General features: G+C 35.2%; 1 protein-coding gene across 1 annotated transcript in view; it reads left to right on the top strand.

Annotated features, from left to right (window-relative positions):
* Nucleotides 1-16,524, top strand: part of LOC117123346 (disco-interacting protein 2 homolog C-like) — a 68,193-nt gene extending 51,669 nt beyond the window's left edge. Inside the window, 23 exon segments of the mRNA XM_033269233.1 lie at nt 815-938; nt 1,472-1,575; nt 2,710-2,877; nt 3,207-3,300; nt 4,647-4,766; nt 5,870-6,124; nt 7,115-7,338; nt 7,694-7,821; nt 8,329-8,413; nt 8,648-8,746; nt 8,994-9,320; nt 9,472-9,637; nt 9,887-10,026; nt 10,217-10,378; nt 11,014-11,144; nt 11,511-11,602; nt 12,815-12,891; nt 13,170-13,340; nt 13,538-13,657; nt 13,867-13,941; nt 14,488-14,662; nt 14,986-15,109; nt 15,239-16,524. Of these exon segments, the coding sequence (XP_033125124.1) occupies nt 815-938; nt 1,472-1,575; nt 2,710-2,877; nt 3,207-3,300; nt 4,647-4,766; nt 5,870-6,124; nt 7,115-7,338; nt 7,694-7,821; nt 8,329-8,413; nt 8,648-8,746; nt 8,994-9,320; nt 9,472-9,637; nt 9,887-10,026; nt 10,217-10,378; nt 11,014-11,144; nt 11,511-11,602; nt 12,815-12,891; nt 13,170-13,340; nt 13,538-13,657; nt 13,867-13,941; nt 14,488-14,662; nt 14,986-15,109; nt 15,239-15,491 (3,414 nt within the window). The 3' untranslated portion in view covers nt 15,492-16,524.
* The last annotated feature ends 4,891 nt before the right edge of the window (nt 16,525-21,415 follow it).

Here is a 21,415-nt window from a genome sequence, read left to right as displayed (position 1 = left end):
ACGCATGAATCGTTTGCCCAGGCCCTAATTCGAAAAAAAAGAAATCGAGTATGGGACGCCAATTAAATTAGGTATGGCGCGCACTAAGTGCAATAAAAAGTGAGTAACCTAAAATTAGGGCCTGGAACCCAGGCTAGGTAAAAGTGAGAAAGTAGAAGCTGTTTCTCATCAACCATTTTGGATTTGCCATATCGGAGTAAAAAAAGTGCCCTCATTCTCCTTTTTTCAAAATATTAGGAAACTACTTTTTCTTTTACTTGGACTTATATGGCGCAGGTAACACAAATCAGAATTAGTTCTTACTGAACAAACTGGCAAAATGCCAGTGTAACATTCAGTAGGACTTAAAATGCTCAATTTTGAGCTTACCTACCACTACCTTTCAGTGAGTCTGCATTTTCCATTTTGAGTCCATTCATTCCCTGATTGGTCTTGTCATCCTCAAAACAGTTCTCTTTAGTCACGTTTTGTAAAGTGTTTATGAGGGTCCATTGATTCAATGAATTCCTTAATTGTTCATACTTAATATTGAATTTGAAGTAACTTTCTTCGGGTTCTTAGTAAGCTTGTTTTACGAAAGTGATTTTCAATTACAATTCAATTTTTGTCACGATGGTGCACGATGTCTTCGCAGTGATGAGGAATTTTTTTTTGCACACGAACCTAAAAAAAATCAAGCCAAGCATCCACTAATAGAAAAATTAGTGGACGGTGGGGAATAGGCAAATAACATTGGGAGTTACAGTGATGACGTCACGATTGACTTGTACCTTATTAATTGACTAACTGGTTGGTTTTGGGGGTTTTTTTTAAGGATGCTGGAAGTCAACAGATAGGTTTTCTCCTTGGTAGTCTAGGTATAGTAAACGCTTTGACGACAGCACAGTGTCTTAAAGAGCTACCCAAGAATACATCTGGAGAAATAGCACATTTTAAAGGTAAGTGTTATACAGATGAATTTGCTTCTTACCCTAGAGAGATGTTTAAAGGAGACAGTGTAAGAGAACGTGGATAAGTGGGGAAATGCTCGGCTTAAAACAGGTCTTAGTCTGTGCTAGGCCAACTGTCACTTTTATAGACTTTCCTTGTGTTTCTTCTTATTCATTACCAGACAAGTTCCTAGTTTTTATTGACACTGTTATTCCTTTGATGAAGATTTATCTTTTCAGGATATTCAATTAAATAACATCATTAAGTGCTTAACACTGGATATTGTTTACAAACATTATCAATGCTGATGTCTGTTAATGGTTCATCTCTGTGTCTGTATGTTTAAAAGTCATATACCATTTTTAATTGAATAGCTAGAAGGAGGTCTCGGTTGGATCACTCTCAATATATATTGTTTAATCAAACTAAAGAATAATTAGTGTTACCATAAATTCTTAATTGAAAATTTTGTATACATTATAATAATTATACGCATTATTATTGAATTAGTATTTGTTTCTCTCTCTCTCTTGTTCTTTAGGTTGGCCAAAACTAAACTGGCATGTAACAGAGCATCTGAATAAACCTCCCAAAGACTGGCAGATGCCCTCCAGAATGTCTGATGACTCACCTGCCTATATAGAGGTAAGACTCAATTCATCTTTCTATGTACAACTCACCTTTATGTGCATCACAAGGTAAAGCAGTTGTTGCAAATAGTTAAAATTTGAGGTCCATTGCATGAATCAATCCACTTTGCATACCCTTGCTGCCTGTAGGGATGGACTATGCACCAAATTCACCATACACAGCACTTACTCAACTGTTATCAAATACATCACCATCAATTCTATGCATCTCAAAATTTAAATTTCACATTGAACATCTCTTTCACCCAGCATCTAGGGAAGAGATATTTGACAAAGAATACATCAGAACATCAGAAATTTTACATTACTTCATGCTTCATTTATTTCAAGACATATCAGAACAGAAATTATTCTTTTTGTAGACTCAGATCAATACATCACCAACTACACATCTCAAAATCCAAATATTACACTAAACATGTTTTACTTCAGCTATATTCTCACGCGGCAGCTAATGGTTAGCAGGATCCGGATCCTCCTAACCGTTAGCTGCCGTGCGTCCATGCGAGAAAATCCTGATCCGGATACCAACAATATGATGATCGATTCACTGGCCAATAAGAAACTGGAAATTGTAAACGCGTACATGTGATTGGTTGATGATAGAAACGCCCTCAACTTGCTAACCGATAGCGCTTGCTAACCGGATACTGCTAACAGTTAGTGCTAACCGATCAGGCATTCTCACGCAGGTGCTAATGGTTAGCGCTAACGGTTAGCTCCTGATCGGGATACTAGGGCTCTCATGAGAACCAGGCTACCAAGTATTTAGAGAAGAGATATTCAGTAAGAAATGCATCGGAGCCTTAATTTCTGTCCACACTATCACATTTTATGTGATAGAAATGTGATATGCCCATATTTGGTATAATATGAGTGATGTCCATATATGGGCACATGATGTCCATATATGGGCACATGATGCCCATATATGGGCACATCACACAGATTGTCACATACAATTTGTAAGTGTGGACAGAGCTTTAGGTATTCCACAATACTCCACTTTTATGTATTTCATGTAACTCAACCCATCATAATATTATCAATTGTATTTTTTCCAAACACCAAGAATTCACACAAGAGAGATCATAACTCAAATTAAGAAATGCCATATTATTATCCTTAGTACACAACTGATAAAGATGGCAGTGTAATGGGAGTTACTATCTCAAGAAGTGCAATGCTGCAGCACTGCCGGACACTAACAGTAGCATGTAACTATTCAGAGGGTGAAGTAATGGTCAGTGTGCTGGACTTCAAGAGGGATGTCGGCCTCTGGCATAGTATTCTCTGTGTAAGTTTGTTCTTTAGCTTTAAAGGTACTTTTTCTGGTGTTGTGTCCCTTACCAGATTAACTTGCCATGCGCATTACAAAGAAAGTCCATTCAATCTGTTCAATGCCGCTAAAATATTTCCATGTTACTTCACTTATATATCTTAGTAAGTTCCTGACTACAATTTTAATGTTTGTTATTGTGCATATATACTGCCATATCATTATTAATTGCATTTAATAGCATTTCCATTAAATATGTGTATTTCAAGTATATATGTCTTCCATTTTATCATTAACATTTACATAATTAATTTTACATGATAATTACTTAACTCTTCTTTTTTCAGAGTGTATTTAATGGCATGCATGCAATACATATCCCATATGGGTTAATGAAGATAAACCCAGCCTCCTGGATGCATATGATAACTAAGTATAAAGGTAAGTAATGGTAAATGCAGAAAATATATTCATTAATCTGTCTTAGCTGTGTGATCTGTGTATGCTGTGTAAACTAGTATACTTAATTTGTTTATTTTAGTAGTAATAGTTTATTAAACATGTTGAATAGTGTTAATAGAACATATTTAAATGTAATATTAGGTTTGAGATTTAAGAGATAATTTTTTTGTACTAATATTTATTTTTTAGTTATTTTTCTATCAATTGTAAAATGAGTGGCCTTAGTCTTTGTGCTGATATATAATGAATCTTTTAGAATATCAAAATATATGTACTTTATATATCAGTGAAATAAAATATAAGGATTGTCCTTTTTGTCTGGTTTTTTCCACATTTGTAATATTATACTGTAGTATGTTGGCCGTGATGTAGAGTTCCAGGAAAAATTTCAAAACATTAATGCTCTAGTAATTGGAAATTTCAGTCATGCATAATGTGTAGCCTCCTATACTCCCTGGGGAGTGTTTCTGATAAAGCATGAATACTGAGTATCGACCAAGTAATTCAGTGTTGAACATTCACATCTTACCTGGTGCCCACTCATGGGTGGAGAGAGAAACACATACAAATGACCTTTCTTTTAAGCTAAATATACTACAGTACACATCTAGCCCTAAAATGGGGAATTTTTTATATTGGAATACACGACAATAGAGGTTGCCAATCTTTGATACTCTTAACCATTAAAAATATTATCATTATTTGAATGATGAATTCATTCTCATGCGTGAATTATTATCATAATATAATAATATAATTATTATGATACCCTGGACCTCAGTGAAGAACAGTGTAACAATACTGACTGAGTATCCAGAATAAAGAAAGATTTCTATTCTATTCTATTATCTACAACATCATGATTGCATGAGAGCTACATTATGGCAATATTGCAGGAATATTCCCAACGATGAAAAGGTCAGACCTAACTGCAGCCGCAGTCATGGTTACACGGCGTTCCATTACCGCAACATTCCTGTTATGGTGCATTCTGGAGTGTGTCTAAATTGAAAGCAGGTCACATTCCCGCAATATTACTCTACAATATTCTAGAAACAAACAATAAAGCATGCCCTCAATCTGTGCCAATGGCTCTTTCTTACCATGCATGATCCATTCATATAGAAAGGCGTTATATTACGGCAATATTTGGTTGGTATAAATGGTGTATGTCAGTATTAGTGTACCGGTATTATTACCGCAATATTGCCAGAACATCTGTTGTCCAGTGACCTTCATAGTAATGTGGAAGCAGTTTTGTGGAACCCTTTGAAACCTATGCTCTGTAAAAAAATAATCATAATACTGTTTCCATTATTTTCTAGCCTCTGTGGCTGTGGTGAAGTCTCGTGATATGCATTGGGGGCTGATGGCTCAGAAGGAACACAAGGATGTCAGACTGGATACAATACGAATGTTACTTGTAGCAGACGGAGCAAATCCATGTAAGTGCTACTTTACCCATTTGACTAGGTTGTAACTCGGTATGTTCCTCCTGCTATTAGTATTTGTATTGTTAGATGTACTAAAAGAATTAAGTTGAGTAATAATAACAAAAGCCACATATTATAGAGGCAGTATTGAATATCACTGTTAAGATATACAGTAAATGACGTACACGGCCTTAACCAATCAAAAAATGGATAGCTCAAGATTTTTATACAGTATTACCAGTTTAGCAGGACAGATGCAGGTGCATTATTACATTGTCACGATTATTTTTTTGTCCTGATTTTGACTTCCAAGATCATCTAAAATGAGGCACCAGCTTTTTATGAATATTAAGGCCTGGGTCTACCTAAGGCCTCTGGTAGGGTCCAAGTAGAGAGATATGGTTGTGTTCAGTTAGCAAATGTTCTAGAAAATCTGGTATTACTGTATATACAGTATGTACTTTTTTTGTTTTATTACCACTAAATAAAAAAACATTGAGTATTGACTGATTGTGTACTATTATTATTATTTTTTTCTTTTTCAACTTCCTTATTGTTATTTCATAATATTTCCTTTTTCTTTGTTTGGATGAATGTATTAACCCAAATGTCAACTGACTGCAAATAGTGATCCATTTTTGCTGTCAAATAAGATTACTAGACTCATACAGGACACAACTAATGCACTGTCACATGATTCTATTAAGCTCCAGAAAAGGATAATTTAATTGTATTCATGTACTGTAAAAGTATCAAGTATATAGGCTTCAAATAATCAAATCTCAGTGTCCTTGATTTAATCTTGACAAGAAATAGATCTATTAGGAATTTTTTTTACTCAACCACTGAGTGTCCTAATTTAATGAAGGTTGTTTGAGTATGGTGAGGACATCACTATGCCATATATTTCACAATAAAAGAAAATGTTTGCTTGGTAGGTCATTTTGTTATAATCATTTTCAATAATTTGCTAAGGAGAGATGCTTTTACAAAAAGACCTCCATCATTGAATGACACCCCCCCCCCCCATATTACATATTAACGGTATAAACTCGTAACTTATACCTAAATTTTATATTTCATACTTTTATATAATCATTTTTTTTTTCATTCAGGGTCGTTATCATCATGTGATGCTTTCCTTAATACTTTCCAAAGTCGAGGTCTAAAGACAGAAACTATATGTCCCTGTGCCAGCACAACAGAAGCGCTCACAATATCAATACGAAGGCCTGGTAAGACTGGTAACACAGCCTCAGGCCGAGGAGTTTTATCAATGGCTGGACTAAGCTATGGTGTGGTCAGGGTGGACACTGATGATAAATTAACCTCTTTGACATTGCAAGATGTTGGTGTCGTTATGCCTGGAGGTAGGACTTATAATTAATTTGGATGTTTGAGTATCACACAAATGCTTAAAATTTTTGTTTACAACAATCAGGATACATATTACATATTTTTTTGGGGAGGAGCTTTTGTGTTTTTTTTGTGTGTGTATATAATTATGTACACTAATATGTAAACTGATATTTTAATTATAATCTTATAATAAATTAAGTCATAAGTCACATTTATTGGCCAATCAAAACATTTACCAAACATTTACAATAAATCGGGATAAAATAGATAGACAGGAAGATGGCTGAGACAGGAAGATGGCCGAGAGACTACATAAAGGCCAAAAGGCCTGTCATTGTACCCCTTTTGACATTGAATAACGAATAATGGTTGCACCATTACGTTACGTTACCTTTTTTTATTTTTCAGTTTTATACTTAATAAACAATTCATAAAAATGGCTTATCTTATTGTGTGTTGAGTCTCATGGTTCAAAAATTCTTACTTTCTCATGGATTTAACTGTTACGTTACAATTCCTCCTTACACTTTTTTTTAACAAATTGAATATAATAATTGTATGCAATCTAATTTTTTATTTTCATGAAAGCTTGAATTATTGAGCCTCAATTAGAAACATTTATATTTCTTTTTGAATATACAAACACTGTTGGCACATTTTATAGTAGGAGGTAAATCATTCCATAGTTCAGGACCAAATGATCTTACACCTTTAGATGCAAAACTTGTTTTGTTTTTCTTTTGGTCATAGTCATTATAGTTCCTTGTAAGATGCTTATGTATATTACCTCTTATATGAAAATAGTTATGGAAAGCATTTAGAAGCATATTCATTGAGTGTTTGTACATAAACACACCCAATTCAAATTTAAAAATATCATAAATGAATTTTGTAGAATGTTTACTAGTTTTATTATTCTGTAGTTAACACTCTGGTAATGGTAGGAGTGTTGGTAATTGAAGTGTTGGAATAAGAATTAAAGTAATTGATTTTTTTTTCAGCTGCGATGGTGGTTGTGAAAGTAGATTCTAACCCAATTCTATGTAAGACAGATGAAGTAGGGGAGCTATGTGTAGCCTCAGAAGCTGTAGGTAGCTCATACTGGGGACTTACTGGCAAATCAAACCAAGTCTTCAAGGTAACATACTTAGACACTTTATATTTGTTGTTTTACCATTTTGTGAGACAAAAATAATTAAAATTATATTCTTCTTATATTTAGGACGTTTTTATTGAATGTAGAAGAGTATTAAAATTTATTCTAGCATTATCATTTGTTTATATATATATATATATATATATATATATATATATATAAAAATTCATATTCAATCGGTGTTGTTGATGTGGATCCACGTATGTCTCATCGTAGGAATAAATCAGAAGGTAGACGCAGACAAAATATGCTCTTTTCCAGAGAGCCTTCATGTTTTTTAGACTTTATAATTGTTGTGTTATAGTTGATTAACCAGTTCTTTTGAATCAGTCCTTTTTTGGCTTTTACTGTTTTGTATGTACTTGCTATTTTTATGCAGTAAAAGGATTAAAGAAAGAAACTATCTAATTCTTGTTACTTTCAGGGTGGTTTGGTGTTTGTTTGTGGTAAAACAGATGGTTTGATGACAGTCAGTGGAAGGAGACATAATACCGATGACATCATCGCTACTGTTCTCGCTGTTGAGCCAATGAAATTCATCTACAGAGGGAGGTTAGTTAAAATCCTAGTTGTTCAGCATACTTGCCAGTTTGTATGCTGTCTTGTGATAAGTTTAATGATATTGTTCAGGCTGCTGAGGCCACGATTCGGTCTGCCTTTTGAAAGTAAATTATGTAGTCTATTTCGTGAATACTTACCTGGCCTGGATAAACCGACTAATTGCCATTGTTCCCAAACGGAATACCCCTTCGAAATAAAAGGAACAGTCAGACCCAGGGCGCCACGTACGAACCGTCTCCCTAACAAACGTCTCATTCCCTTTTCGACGTTCGTTGAAAGTGAACCTCCTTTAAAAGTTGGATCAAGTATTTCCAATGTGTCTCGTTTTCGCTAGTGCGAAAAGGATTTTCTACCTTTTTCTGCCTTGGATTTTATTTTCAAGAAGTTGTTTGGATTCTGCAATTTTATTTTTCTGCCTTGGATTTTGTTTTCAAGAAGTTGATTTTACGACATATCCTTTTTAATTATGTAATTTTCATTTTATTGTTTTAATTTCAGGATTGCTGTATTCTCCATTAAAGTTCTTAAAGATGAAAGGGTTATAATTATTGCTGAACAAAGACCAGATGCTACTGAAGAAGAGGTAATGAGAGAATAAACTGAAATTTTAATCTAGTTTTTTTTTATTTGAACATTATTAGATTTTTTTGTAGTTTATTTCATGTTTTTTTCCTCACTTTTATGACATTTTAATATTTCTTATTACTGTACTGAATTTTATCATTGTCACCATCATCCTCATAATCCTCATGGTCATTATTACATTTATTTCAACTGTAATGCATAATAATGATTTCAATTATATTATATCCGATAGTGCTTCCAGTGGATGAGTCGTGTTCTTCAGGCTATCGACAGTATACATCAAGTTGGCGTTTACTGTCTTGCATTAGTACCACCCAATACCCTGCCAAAGGTAAGAGCACCCCCAGGAGTAACATTTAACTTAAAATATACATCACTACATATGTTAGATCATGCTTCAAGTTTCTTAAGTTGAAAATTTACATTCAAGAATTTACACAATAGTTGATTGATCCAATGAGTAAGTAACAATATAAAGTGCACCAGAAGCCTTGTGTAGTGCAGTGTATAAAACATATATTTTATCTCTAGTGTTTCTTAACAAAATCATTAATTTTTCAAATTTATTATTTCATCAGACCCCCCTGGGAGGTATTCACTTATCTGACACCAAACAAAAATTCCTTGATGGCTTACTCCATCCCACCAATGTTCTCATGTGTCCACATACATGCGTTACCAACCTACCAAAGCCTCGCATTAAGCCCTCGGATGTCGGACCAGCATCCGTGATGATGGGCAACCTGGTGGCAGGGACTAGGATAGCGGGGGCAGCTGGCCGAGACATTGGTGGTGTAGACGAAGATACAGAATCAGGGAGGAAGTACCAGTTTCTGTCCGAGGTTTTAAAGTGGAGAGCTCAGTCAACACCAGATCATGTCCTCTACACTCTTATGAACAGCAAGGTATCTGCTCAAATATTATTTTAGTTCATTCAATTTAAAGATGCTTAACTAATATGTACAATGCCATGATGAGTGTAAAGATAATTTTATAATTAAAGATAAAACATATTGTTTTAATAAATTTAGAAAATACAATCTGTTAATGTTGCAGGGTAGTGTAGCAGGTACACTGACCTGCAGTCAGCTTCACAAGAAAGCTGAGAGGATAGCTGTTTTATTGCAAGATAAGGGCAAGATTAATACAGGAGATCATGTATCCCTCATCTTTCCACCTGGCCTAGACCTTGTAGCTGCCTTCTACGGCTGCTTGTATGTTGGTAAGTGTTAATGCGTTCCATGCCTAGACTTGCGTATATAGGTAGGTGTAAATTAAGATAAGATAAAATATACATTATTGCTTAATGTTCTGACACCATAATACAAACACTTGACTTAGGTCAAGGGATGGTATCCCCGCTGGACACCATACTGGCATATATGAGTCCTAACTAAAATAAATTCTTTTTTGTGTGTGTGTGTCCAATAAAGTGCTCTAAAAATGTTAATTTTGTGTATCTATTTCGCAGGTGTTGTGCCAGTAACTGTCCGTCCTCCCCACCCTCAGAACATCCAGACCACTCTACCTACGGTCAGAATGATTGTAGAGGTTAGCAAATCAAGAGCCATCTTGACCACTCTACAGGTCATCAGGTTATTAAAATCAAAGGTAAATTTTTATAATTTCTGTTAACTAATTATTTTTTTTTAGTAATTATTGGTTATATTGTGTATTTTGTTCTACATACATGTAATTTGTTTAAAAAAACTCTTTTTGTTTACACATTGATTGATTGATGGAAGTACAGTAGTGTAAATTATATGTTGATACTGATAAGCTGCATGTCTGTCTATCATAGGAAGCGACAGGTACAGTGGACACTAAATCATGGCCCACAATTCTGGACACAGATGACCTGCCAAAGAAAAAATTAACAAACTACTACCGTGCACCAACACCAGAGATGATGTGCTTCTTGGATTTTAGCGTGTCCACAACTGGAATGTTGGCAGGCGTCAAGGTCAGCTGCATGTCTAGTACTCACTATGTGCCTACATCAGTGTAGTGTTAAGCTATATTTGCATTAAAAGTATTCTTTTTTAAATATTTGTATAAAAAGTAGACAGTAAAGTGTTTTGATTGGTTAATTGATTATTTGATTGAACTTGTTTCTAACAAGTTAATTCTATAAAAAAAATGTATATAGAAATTTAAATATTTCATTTTCCGAAGCCAAACCTAATAATAATAATAATAATAATAATAATATGTCAGTCTTTTATAGCGCTTCATGCATCAAGCCTCTAAGCACTTCACATTACTACAGTACCCCGGTCTTTGGATCAACACATATGGTGCACATACTCAGCTCCCTGGGGAGAATTCCATAATATTGCAGCAAGTGCTCAGTGCATTTGTGTTCGAACCTACCAGCTACCCACTGATACTCATGGGTGGAGAGAGGCAACCGTAGACAAAGTGCCTTGCCCAAGCACACAAGCGGTTTGCACAGCGAGAGTTTCTACTTACTTTATTCAACTTTAATGCCTCTCCGCTAAGTAGACTTCTCCACTTGGGTTGCTCTGTACATTATTTGTACAAATAATGTTGTTTGTTGTTAAAATGACCTTAAATTTGGTATTTTTTGTTTTTTAGATTTCTCATTCAGGTGCCAGCGCTCTTTGTCGGTCTCAGAAGTTAGCGTGTGAACTTTACCCCTCCAGGGTTATCTGCCTCTGCTTGGATCCATACTCTGGCTTAGGATTTGTTTTATGGAGTTTAACAAGGTAACATCACCCCCTCTATAGTTCGTAAAGGGTAATTTAATGTAATATTATTTAATGTGGCTTGACAAAATATCCACTAGTATTGTAAATTCTTACCAGAATGAAGTAATTATAACTTGCCTTCAAAATAATATAGAGTAAGTCTTTGATTGCATGTGTGCTATGTGAAAGAGTATAGAGAGACAAGCGAGGCCAGTACACTCGTTGACAGCGTAAATCAACGATACACATTTTACAGTCTTTGGAGGATTGACGTATTTACAAACGAGAATACGCTGCCTTGTTATATCTGTACTCTTTGGCTATGTTCATTGTTATTTTATGGACATACAGTAATTATTTTGGTTCATTATTATATATTTACAGTGTTTATTCTGGACATCACTCTATTTTGATACCGCCCTCTGAAGTGGAAGCCAATCCCGCTCTGTGGCTGAGCACACTTAGTCAATACAAAGGTAAATTTTAGTACTGTATTAGCTAAGTTACAATAAAAGAAAAGCCACACATTCAAACTTTTGTAAACTGGTTGCAAAATTCATTTGTGTTAGATGGACAGTAGCCTTGAACATTTCTCATTGACACTCTGACCGCCAGGGGTTTGAAAAATAGTATCAGCCACCGCCAGACTTTTTAGCAAATTTTAACACTTCTCTTAAGCTTGTTGAGAGTGCGTATGTGAATTGATTGACATGTAGTGAATACTACAAGAACTACAAAACATCTTAGCTTTACAATGGTACCAAACACTATTGTAATCACAATCTGTGACCTGTAACTGTAAAATGAAAATGACTCACATTTGGAGATTTACACAATTTCGCACAACGAAGCTGAGATAATACAGCTTTATGGCAATGTAAACAAACAAATAGTGAAATACTTATGGTCCAGACTGAATATAGTGTTCGAATTGTTAGTACATGTCGGTAATTACCCCATCTATCGTATTCCGTAAAAAAACCCTGAAACACGGAGATCTCTGTGTTTGCGGTCAAGCGTTGTGTTACCAAACACAGAGATCTCCGTGTTTGGCGGTCAAGCATTGTGTTACCAAACATGGAGATCTCCGTGTTTGGCGGTCAAGTGTTGCGTTACCAAACACAGAGATCTCCGTGTTTGGCGGGCAGAGCGTTAATGGAAAAAGAAGTAGAAGAAAGTTACATTAGGCTTGCCATTCCAAAACCAGCATCAGTGGCCGAGAAATGAAAATTGACTTTTTCAATATCGTATTCTCCACATTGGTACCTTTAAAATGATGGGTCATTCACTGGAATCAGCTTATATTGCCAAATATAATGTTTCTCTGTACTAAAATATACAATACTACCACATTCTTATGATGATTACTCAGTTTAACAATTAGCAACATTATGATGGTTTTGTGATGGCAAGCCTCAAATGATTGAAGGTCAACCCTGTGTACACTTAAAATGCACTTGTGTACATTGTTCAAGTTTATAGTGACCATTGTAATGAAAATGTTAGTTTGGAATTCTGATGATTGTCCTTGCCAAAAAGTATGGCTCTACTGGGAAGTACATTTGCAATGACTTGATGTTCAATAGGATTATAACATGACAGGGGAATATTATTATTTGGGATAATATTTTGGTAACAATAGCATTTGTACAAATCGAGGAGAACTTTTTTTGACATTTATTTTGTAGTTCGTGACACATTCTGTTCCTACTCTGTGATGGAGCTATGCACCAAGGGACTAGGAACCTCTGTAAATGGACTTAAGGTATGATATAAGTATAAAATATATATTCTTTAACATGGTTGCACATAATATACACAAAAGTCGCTTGTAACTGTCCCGTCTGCAAAACCCTATAAGACGAGTATTCACATCAATGGCAGCTAATGTCTTAAGCATTTATATACATGTAAGGAAGCAGTTGGTAAGTAGGAGGCTGATTAGAATCTAAATAAATATTTTTTTTAAATGTTAAACATTTGTTAAACTGAGCTCGAATCAAGTGATAATATATATCTGTCTACTTATATTGCTTTTATTAGTCCCGTGGAGTGTCATTATCAGCTGTCCGCTCCCTTGTTGTGGTAGCTGAGGAGAGGCCTAGGGTGGCTTTGACTACTCATTTCTGCACACTGTTTAGGACCGTAGGCCTAGCTACGCGGGCAGTCAGCACTGCATTTGGGTGTCGTGTTAATGTTGCTGTAGGAATGCAGGTGAGTCTATTAAAAATGAATTGCCTTGTTTTCTTAGTTTTTTAGAAATGTAATGTAATTTACTGCTATGTATGTTTGGCTTATAGGATTATGGAATTTATGATATTCATTGTCTTATTTCTGTGTTGTATTAAGTATGAAATTGAAGCTAAATAAATGTGTTCATCTATTGAATATTATAATTATTATGTATACAGGGAGCTTCCAGTCCCGATCCAAGCAATGTTTATGTTGATGTGAGAGCTCTTAGAAATGATCGAGTTACTTTGGTGGAGAAAGGTAGTCCCCATGGACTGTGTATGATGGAATCTGGCAAGGTGAGCTTATTGCATCAATCAGATCTTTTATCATGTTATTCAAACACCTCCAATATTCAGTTAGCAACATTTTTAATGTAAATTAATGTTCTATTTTACATAATTTTAAAAATAATGTTGTTCATATACTGCATATGCACATAGAGAGATTAAATTTTTCAAGTGAAGATTCTGTATTTTATTATTTTTTTTATGCCATTTTCTTTCAGATTCTTCCAGGTGTGAAAGTGGTCATTGCACATCCTGAGACCAAAGGGCAGTGTGCTGATTCTCACTTAGGGGAGGTAAATCAGACAATATTCTGGCAACCTATCTGATACTTTATGTTAGAATTTGTAACCTATTTTAAACAACTTCTGTGATTATGTGGTAATAATAATACTTTAATAATAGCTGTGTTTGATGATAAAGGTAAAGGTAGGAGAATAACCCATAACTTGCAGCGTCATTGTGCTGAATTTCGTATGGGCGTGGTCCGTGACTACCTAGCAGCCGTAAAGAGGCGCTTCTTGGTAGATACATGTTCACATCATTCCACAATGACAGGGGCTGAAATGAAACATAACATCAGGGTAACACCTTACTCTTCCGAAAGATGCAATGTATACACTGGACTTCCATTCTAAGTCCTTATCCGAGAAGACTGTGAAAGGGCGAGGAGCGGCTGGAACCAGAGCCGATGTTAAGGCTGTAGGTTGTGCCGCCCCTGCCTTACCGCTCGGCCACTCGAATCACCTATAATAATGATATCTTATTCTTAGGACTGCTATTCTTAATCATTTTTCAAACATCTGTAATGGAGTTGGTTTTTTTTTTTGGTTTTTTTTTAGGTTTGGGTGAACAGCCCTCACAATGCAGCAGGCTATTACACCATCTATGGTGATGATTCCGCCTACGCAGACCATTTTAATTCCAGACTGACCACAGGTGATACAAGTACTGTTTATGCTAGAACTGGGTATCTAGGCTTCATTAAAAGGACTGACCTGACTCAAGCTGACGGAGGTAGGATATTATTCAGTCCAAGATTCATGGGCTCTTTCCTCATCCCATGAGTCAGTGGTTTCTCTCTACATCCAGTCTGTGAGTCAGTGATTTTTCCCTTACCCTAGCCCATGAAAAACATTTTTAAAGATCACTTAAAAATTATACTAAATACCTTCACCATATTTTTTGTAAGTATGTGTGCATAAAAATAATCACATTTACTATTTCTTAATATCTACCAAGTTTAGCTGTACTTTTAGCTGTAAATTATAATTTAGCCCAATTGATTGAATTAAACAACACTTAGAAAGATGATGGTTGATGTTTTTTCACATTTCTAGATCGGCATGATGCATTGTTCGTTGTGGGTTCCCTGGATGAGGCATTATCAATGCGTGGTATGAGGTATCATCCAATTGATATTGAAAACACTGTCCTACGATGTCATAGACATATTTGTGAGAGGTAAGGAACTTTCAAATTATCTAGTGATGCTGGATATTTTTTCTATCATTTTATTGTTTTATTCAATGTTACAGTAGGATGACAGTGAATTAAATAGTTAACATGAACTTTTTTCTTTGGTTCATGCAGTGCTGTGTTTACATGGACAAACCTCCTCGTTGTGGTTGTAGAACTTGATGGAGATGAGAAGGAGGCCCTTGACCTTGTTCCACTCATCACGAATGCGGTACTTGAGGACCACTACCTCATTGTTGGCGTTGTTGTTCTCGTCGATCCTGGCGTCGTGCCAATCAACTCCCGTGGTGAAAAACAGCGTATGCATCTACGAGATGGATTTTTAGCTGACCAGCTAGACCCAATATATGTAGCATACAATATGTAATTATTTGAAATTTTTAACAGCACTTTGAAGAATACTGTACACTGACCCCTGAATAGACATTTTGCCAATTGTTTCATCGTATGTTTGCATGCGAGTGAACTATTATTTGAGGATGGTTTTGGCCCATGAATCTACACTATTCAACAGATATCCTCTTTTTGTGTGCAGAACAATGATGAAATCATTTTGATTGTACCTTAGCAAGTGAGTTGTAACACCAGCAATGGTATTATGCCTTGTGTAGGTAAAAACTTGTTTATATTTAACCAGAAGTGGTGTTTTTTGAAATATTTTTCATACTTTCTAGGTATAATCAATGAGTATAGAACTGCAAGAGGCCCGACTCTATGGTTTTCGTTGAAATGCAATCTTATCTCGAAAGTACTACCACGAACTAGAGGGCGTCCTTCAAAATAACGTATAGAGGCGTTCGTATTGAACGTGCGTTGTGTTAGTTGAAAGCATGTTCGGGTTTTGAAATCTAGTTGAATTCTAATGGACCCCCCCCCCCTTTTTTTTTCATTTTGTCTCATTGCGCACATGCAAAGTAATGGTTGGACCTCTTGTAATTCTATACTCTTTGGAATAGTCTATGTGGCAAACAATGATCGTGGAGCCAATACTTTAATTGACTAGTCTATAGTTGGTTGAGGCACTAGTCTATTCCGGAAATAATTGCCTGGATAAACCATTGGTAACTAGTCGATTTATCCAGGTAAGTATCTCAACCAAAATTGCTACTTGCCTTGATAAACCGATGTGCAGTTAGTCGGTTTATCCAGCTAAGTGTTTCAATCAAAGACTACCAAAATCACTGCTGATTTATGTAACTTAAGGCATGAGGAACATAAAAACTAAATCAAAGTTCTAGCTTCTATTACAGTCATTTGATGATGCCTTCAGGATTTTGTGCAACCTAATGGGCTTCCAACACCCAGATTGTAATAGTTATATTCTAGGTGGGACCCATAAAGTCATTGTACAATGATAGCCCAGAATTCTTTTAATATTTAATTTTAAAAGCACTACTGTTTTGTTTTGTTTTTTTTCCATCTTAGACTGAATTTTAACAAGATGTCATCGCATCATAAATCGCTTACAGATATAGATTGATTGGGTGATTGTACGACGCAGTGTGTGCCCAGTTTAAGTAAAGCAAATCTAACATTTGACGACTAGTTAAGATATTTAATAACACAATTTTTTGTGTACACTTCCTCATGTAAATTCATGAAAGCCTTGTCGATATACTTCTAAACTAGTTTTCTAAATTGTTATTTTTGGCTTACTTTTATTAATATTATATGATTTCCTGCTTCCTGGTAAAATTTATTTCCTCATGAAGACTGTGTTTACATAATACAATAATTTTAAATGTTTCACTTTCAAAATGACAGGTCTCGGTTTCTGTACGTGACTAGTGTGTTTGTGATAAAGACAATGGAGTAACAGATAAATGAATAAATAAAATGTATATAGCTGATGTGAGTAGTAAAGCACTGTGGTTGATTTAATCCCTTATACTGTAATTGATTCCCAAAACCTTGCAGAATAATAAGATTTGTACAAGAAATTGAAAATTGTAATTGAGTACTATGTCAAAGTTACATTGAGGTACAATTTTCTTCAGTTTTTTTTCTGTATAGCTGGCTTAGCAAAACAGCTAATTATCATACTTGGTTGGATGATAGCATTTTAATGCAATTTGTATAAATTTTGTATAATTAAAGATTTTTGACAATTATTGTACCTGTTAATAATGTTTCATTATTTTGTTTAGTGAGGTTTTATTCTGTTTTTAATTCTGAATTTTTTTTAGTGTTTTTGACAAAAATATGAGGCAAGGGTACTTTTGAGGGGTAAAGTGATTTTTGGTTAATTTAATCATTATTGTGTAATATATCTAACTACAATGATTAATTGGAGAATTTAGTAATAGGGTAAACTTTACCTTGGATGATTTTAATGATACTTGTATGTGAGATGCAGTTTAACTTTGTATGTAAACATAGGTGATTTGTATTCTATTAAGATATCAGCAGTTTAAGTCACTTCTGTGTTTTGTATTTGAGAAACACATTATCTGTAGTTAAAAAGTATAATAATCTAAAGTGTATTTAAACAACCGTTTTCTTGTCAGATATAAGAATGTATAATCATCACCTTATTTACTAATTATTTTATTGTCAACTTAATTTAAATCATCTTTTTATATATATATATATATATATACATGTATTGAATTTTATGAATGTTTTAGTTGTGTTTCCTTATTTTATATGTATAATTATATATTTTGAAGGTATGGTAATCGCAAATGCTGCTTTTTCTTTGACCAGTATTAGTGATTGAAGTTTGATCTGAAAAAAAGAAGTATGACAGATGAAGTAAATAAACATAAAATTTGTGCAAACTATGAGTTCTGAGATTTGAAAAATTTAATATGCATTTTTAGTAAAGGGAGATCTATTGGTAGATTTCTTTGAATATGTTTCAAATATTTTACCAAATAATAATTGTGATCTCTTTAGTTATAACAAATCAAGGAATGTAGTGTATTATTAATATTTTAATTGCTATAATTTACCATTTTATTTTGGTATTGTATAATTTTGTAATTGTTATTGCATAATAGTTCCAAGGATTGGAGAAATACTGTATGCACAGATTTGTTAATACCGTACTCTCTTTTGCTTCAGTATGCATCTGTTGTTGGTGGTCAGCTTTTGAGCCTTCTAAAGAAAATGTAGAATATGTAAATTGATACACGAAAACAAATAGAATAAATAAGATACGCAATTTTTTTAAATATTTAGGCCAGTTTCATGTAAGGGGTATTTTTTATTTTTTGTTACAAGCACTTGGTTTTCAGGTATGTAGTAACACTCTCCAGTTGTATTTATTGATGTTTTTGGCAAGAGAACTATTTATTTTGCTAAATAACTAGCTTTAAAATGTTAATTGGAGACGAATACTAAAAAGTCAATTTTTAACATTTGATGCCTCTTCTTCAACATGTCTGGTAGAGTGCAGTATTTGCTGGTTTCCTTCAATTTGAACCATGGATGAATTAATCGTATTAAAGAAGTGAAATAGCACCTTCCTTAAAAGTGGTCAACAGAGTGTACGATGTTAGTTACCTGTTGTCAACAGAAAGGAATGAAATTTGAGGGTGTTTTTATTTTAAAAGGCTAATGTTCGTGAACAAGTATAGTACTGTGTGCTCTTTAATCTACTAGACTGTTGTATGTGAAGGAGACGAAAGACAGAATACAGCAGAAATAAAGTGCTTTTGCATCCCACACGAAATAAGTTTGAATTGTCTGGTCGATGTCATTGTCTATTGTTGTACTTCATCCATGCCTGTAATTACAGGGGGGTTTCTATTGTTGGATTGAACCCGCTCTGATAAGCCAAACCATCCACTCCTTTGCATCAGGTACCATAAAATTTATGAAATTTAGAATGACCCCAACCAGAGCTCTTCTTCAAAGCAATAAGGGAAAGGAATATGGGCAAGGGCTACTAGCACCAAAAGGGGAGGGGGCTAGGGAGTAATGCACTGGTTCCCAGGACAAGAAAACGAGGGGTGGCACCACTGGGGGCCGTGGACCAGAGCCGCAGTCGGCGAGAAAAACCACAGTTCGTCTGGGTTAAAAACAATTATATGTATTTATTTACCTATTAGTGTACTCTAAAATCGATTAAATTTAGCCTGAAACCCCTAAATTATCATATTTTTGGGGAATTTGTTCCCTGTACTACTTTTGAAAGATTTTGAGCGACGCTCGCGGCTACGCCCACGACTACGCCCACGTACCTTGATCTCGTCGGGGACATTGGCTTCCCTCGTCGTGAACCACGGACCCCTCCGTCGGACAAATCCTGGTGCCACCTCTGAAGAAAACAATTTATCTAAATACAAGTGCTCTTGGTGGTGGCCTTAATAATAATAAAAATGATGATGATAATGATAATATTAATATTATGACATTCATACAGCCTGGGTGGAGGCGGTTTGGTGCAGTGGAAATGGTTGGTTCCCAACCTGGGAAGTTGTAGTACTGTATTAATTCTTCGCTGTGCATTTTGCTTGTGCATTTGAGCATCACACTCTCATCTGTTCGGCAAGGATTTACTGGACTTTACTTTTCATATAGCACATCTGCCTCTCTGCGCTTTGCATTATTATACTCGGGTCACTGGATCAAACACCATGGGGAGCACAATCCCATAAGACGCTAGAATCAGTGCTTGGTGTAGATCCCACCAGGTTCCCATTTATACTCCTGAGTAGAGCCAAATGTAGATAAAGTGCCAAGGACACAAGCAACTTGCGCAGCGAGGGCTTCGAACCCACGACCTTAATGTTGAGGGTCCGAGTCACAACCGTTGTCCAAACCACCTTGACCTATAGACACCCTTGCACCTCTGGCTCTTAAGGAATCTTGAATGACCCTTACATCCACCACGTAAACAGTAAGTCACTCGCATTTTTTAAGAATTGTTATCAACTCAACAGGGATTCACTAAAAAATTCTTAGCACATCTATGCAACAGAGTTCCATTCACATCTAACTTGCTGCATAATATCACATCCATGCAACAGGAATTCACTTGCATCTTATTGCATTGCATTTGTATATCAAAATTCACGCCACGTGTTCACTCAAAAATGTTTGAAATTGGTATCGCATTGACGCAAACACTGAAACATTAACGTAGCATGGGACACAAGATTCTAAATCATCTGTCATAATTCATAGCATATAAATGCTAAGAAAATTATGTTGAACGCTTCCATGGCTTGGCAATGTTTAAATCAAACGTTATTTGTCTTTTCATGACACCTACGGACCATACGAATGGAAGAATCACCAAAAGAAGGACTAGGTGAAAAATAAAATTTTGCAAAAACTCAATGGGTATATAGCTCACAGCTTTTGTCGAAATTGGACGATATTTCGACCATGCAATTTTTAAGGTTGCTTTTGTTCTCTGGCAACTACGAAACATACGAACGTGTTTGATGACACTCAAACAAAAAAAAAAAAACTCAAGGGGGGGGGGGGGGGAGACGCAAATTCACGGTCTTTTCGACCCTGCCATTTCCCAATAGTTTATTCTGCTGCAGCTATTGACCACATACACTATCCATGAATACAATTGTCACTAATACCAATAGCAATACTAATACTAATACCATATTCAGACTAGACTTCGCATTGCGAGTGGTTGCGATGTAATCGGTGGTAAACAGTTGTAATCCAAATTGTTTGCAGCCATTCGCAAACTTCGAGAGCATTCAGACAACTTTTTACTTTGATACTTTACATCACTAACAACGATATAGATCGTCCTGTTTTGTTTGACCTCAGCCAATCAGTGCCTGTGAAATCCGTTGCGATCGGATTCCGTGGTAATCGGGAGTAATAAAGATTGTAGCACCTAATCGCAACGGGTAACAATTCGATTACTTATCGACTACTATTGGTGAGCTTTCAGACACGATTTTACTTTACGATTGGGTGTCGCAATTGCTACAACCGATCGCAATGCGAAGCAAGTCTGAATGGGGTAGCTTAAATATTTTGTTTCTGTTATGTGTTATATATGCTATATAATTTTTATTTTATTATTTTTTAAATTTTTTATTTATTGACACTTCAACTTTAGAACGGTGGCACACACAACTCTTGTGGTGCGGTCTAACAACAATAGCAACTAAGATACAAAAGTAACAACCAATACAAAAACAAATCATATAAAGAAAAGCAAATTAACCAGGAATGCGAAAAAAATGAAAGCCAGTAGCTTAACTTAAAAAGTTGTTAACTACAGTATGAGCTTCAATTTTGGAAATGTAAACTAATAAAAAATGAAATCAAAATTAAAACAGGAATTACAAAAATCAAGTAAAAAAT

The sequence above is a fragment of the Anneissia japonica genome, unplaced genomic scaffold (genome assembly GCF_011630105.1).
Source record: "Anneissia japonica isolate Jap-2015-1 unplaced genomic scaffold, ASM1163010v1 scaffold287967_len90795_cov214, whole genome shotgun sequence".
Taxonomy (NCBI): Eukaryota; Metazoa; Echinodermata; class Crinoidea; order Comatulida; family Comatulidae; genus Anneissia; species Anneissia japonica.
This window is presented reverse-complemented; position numbering and strand designations above follow the sequence as displayed.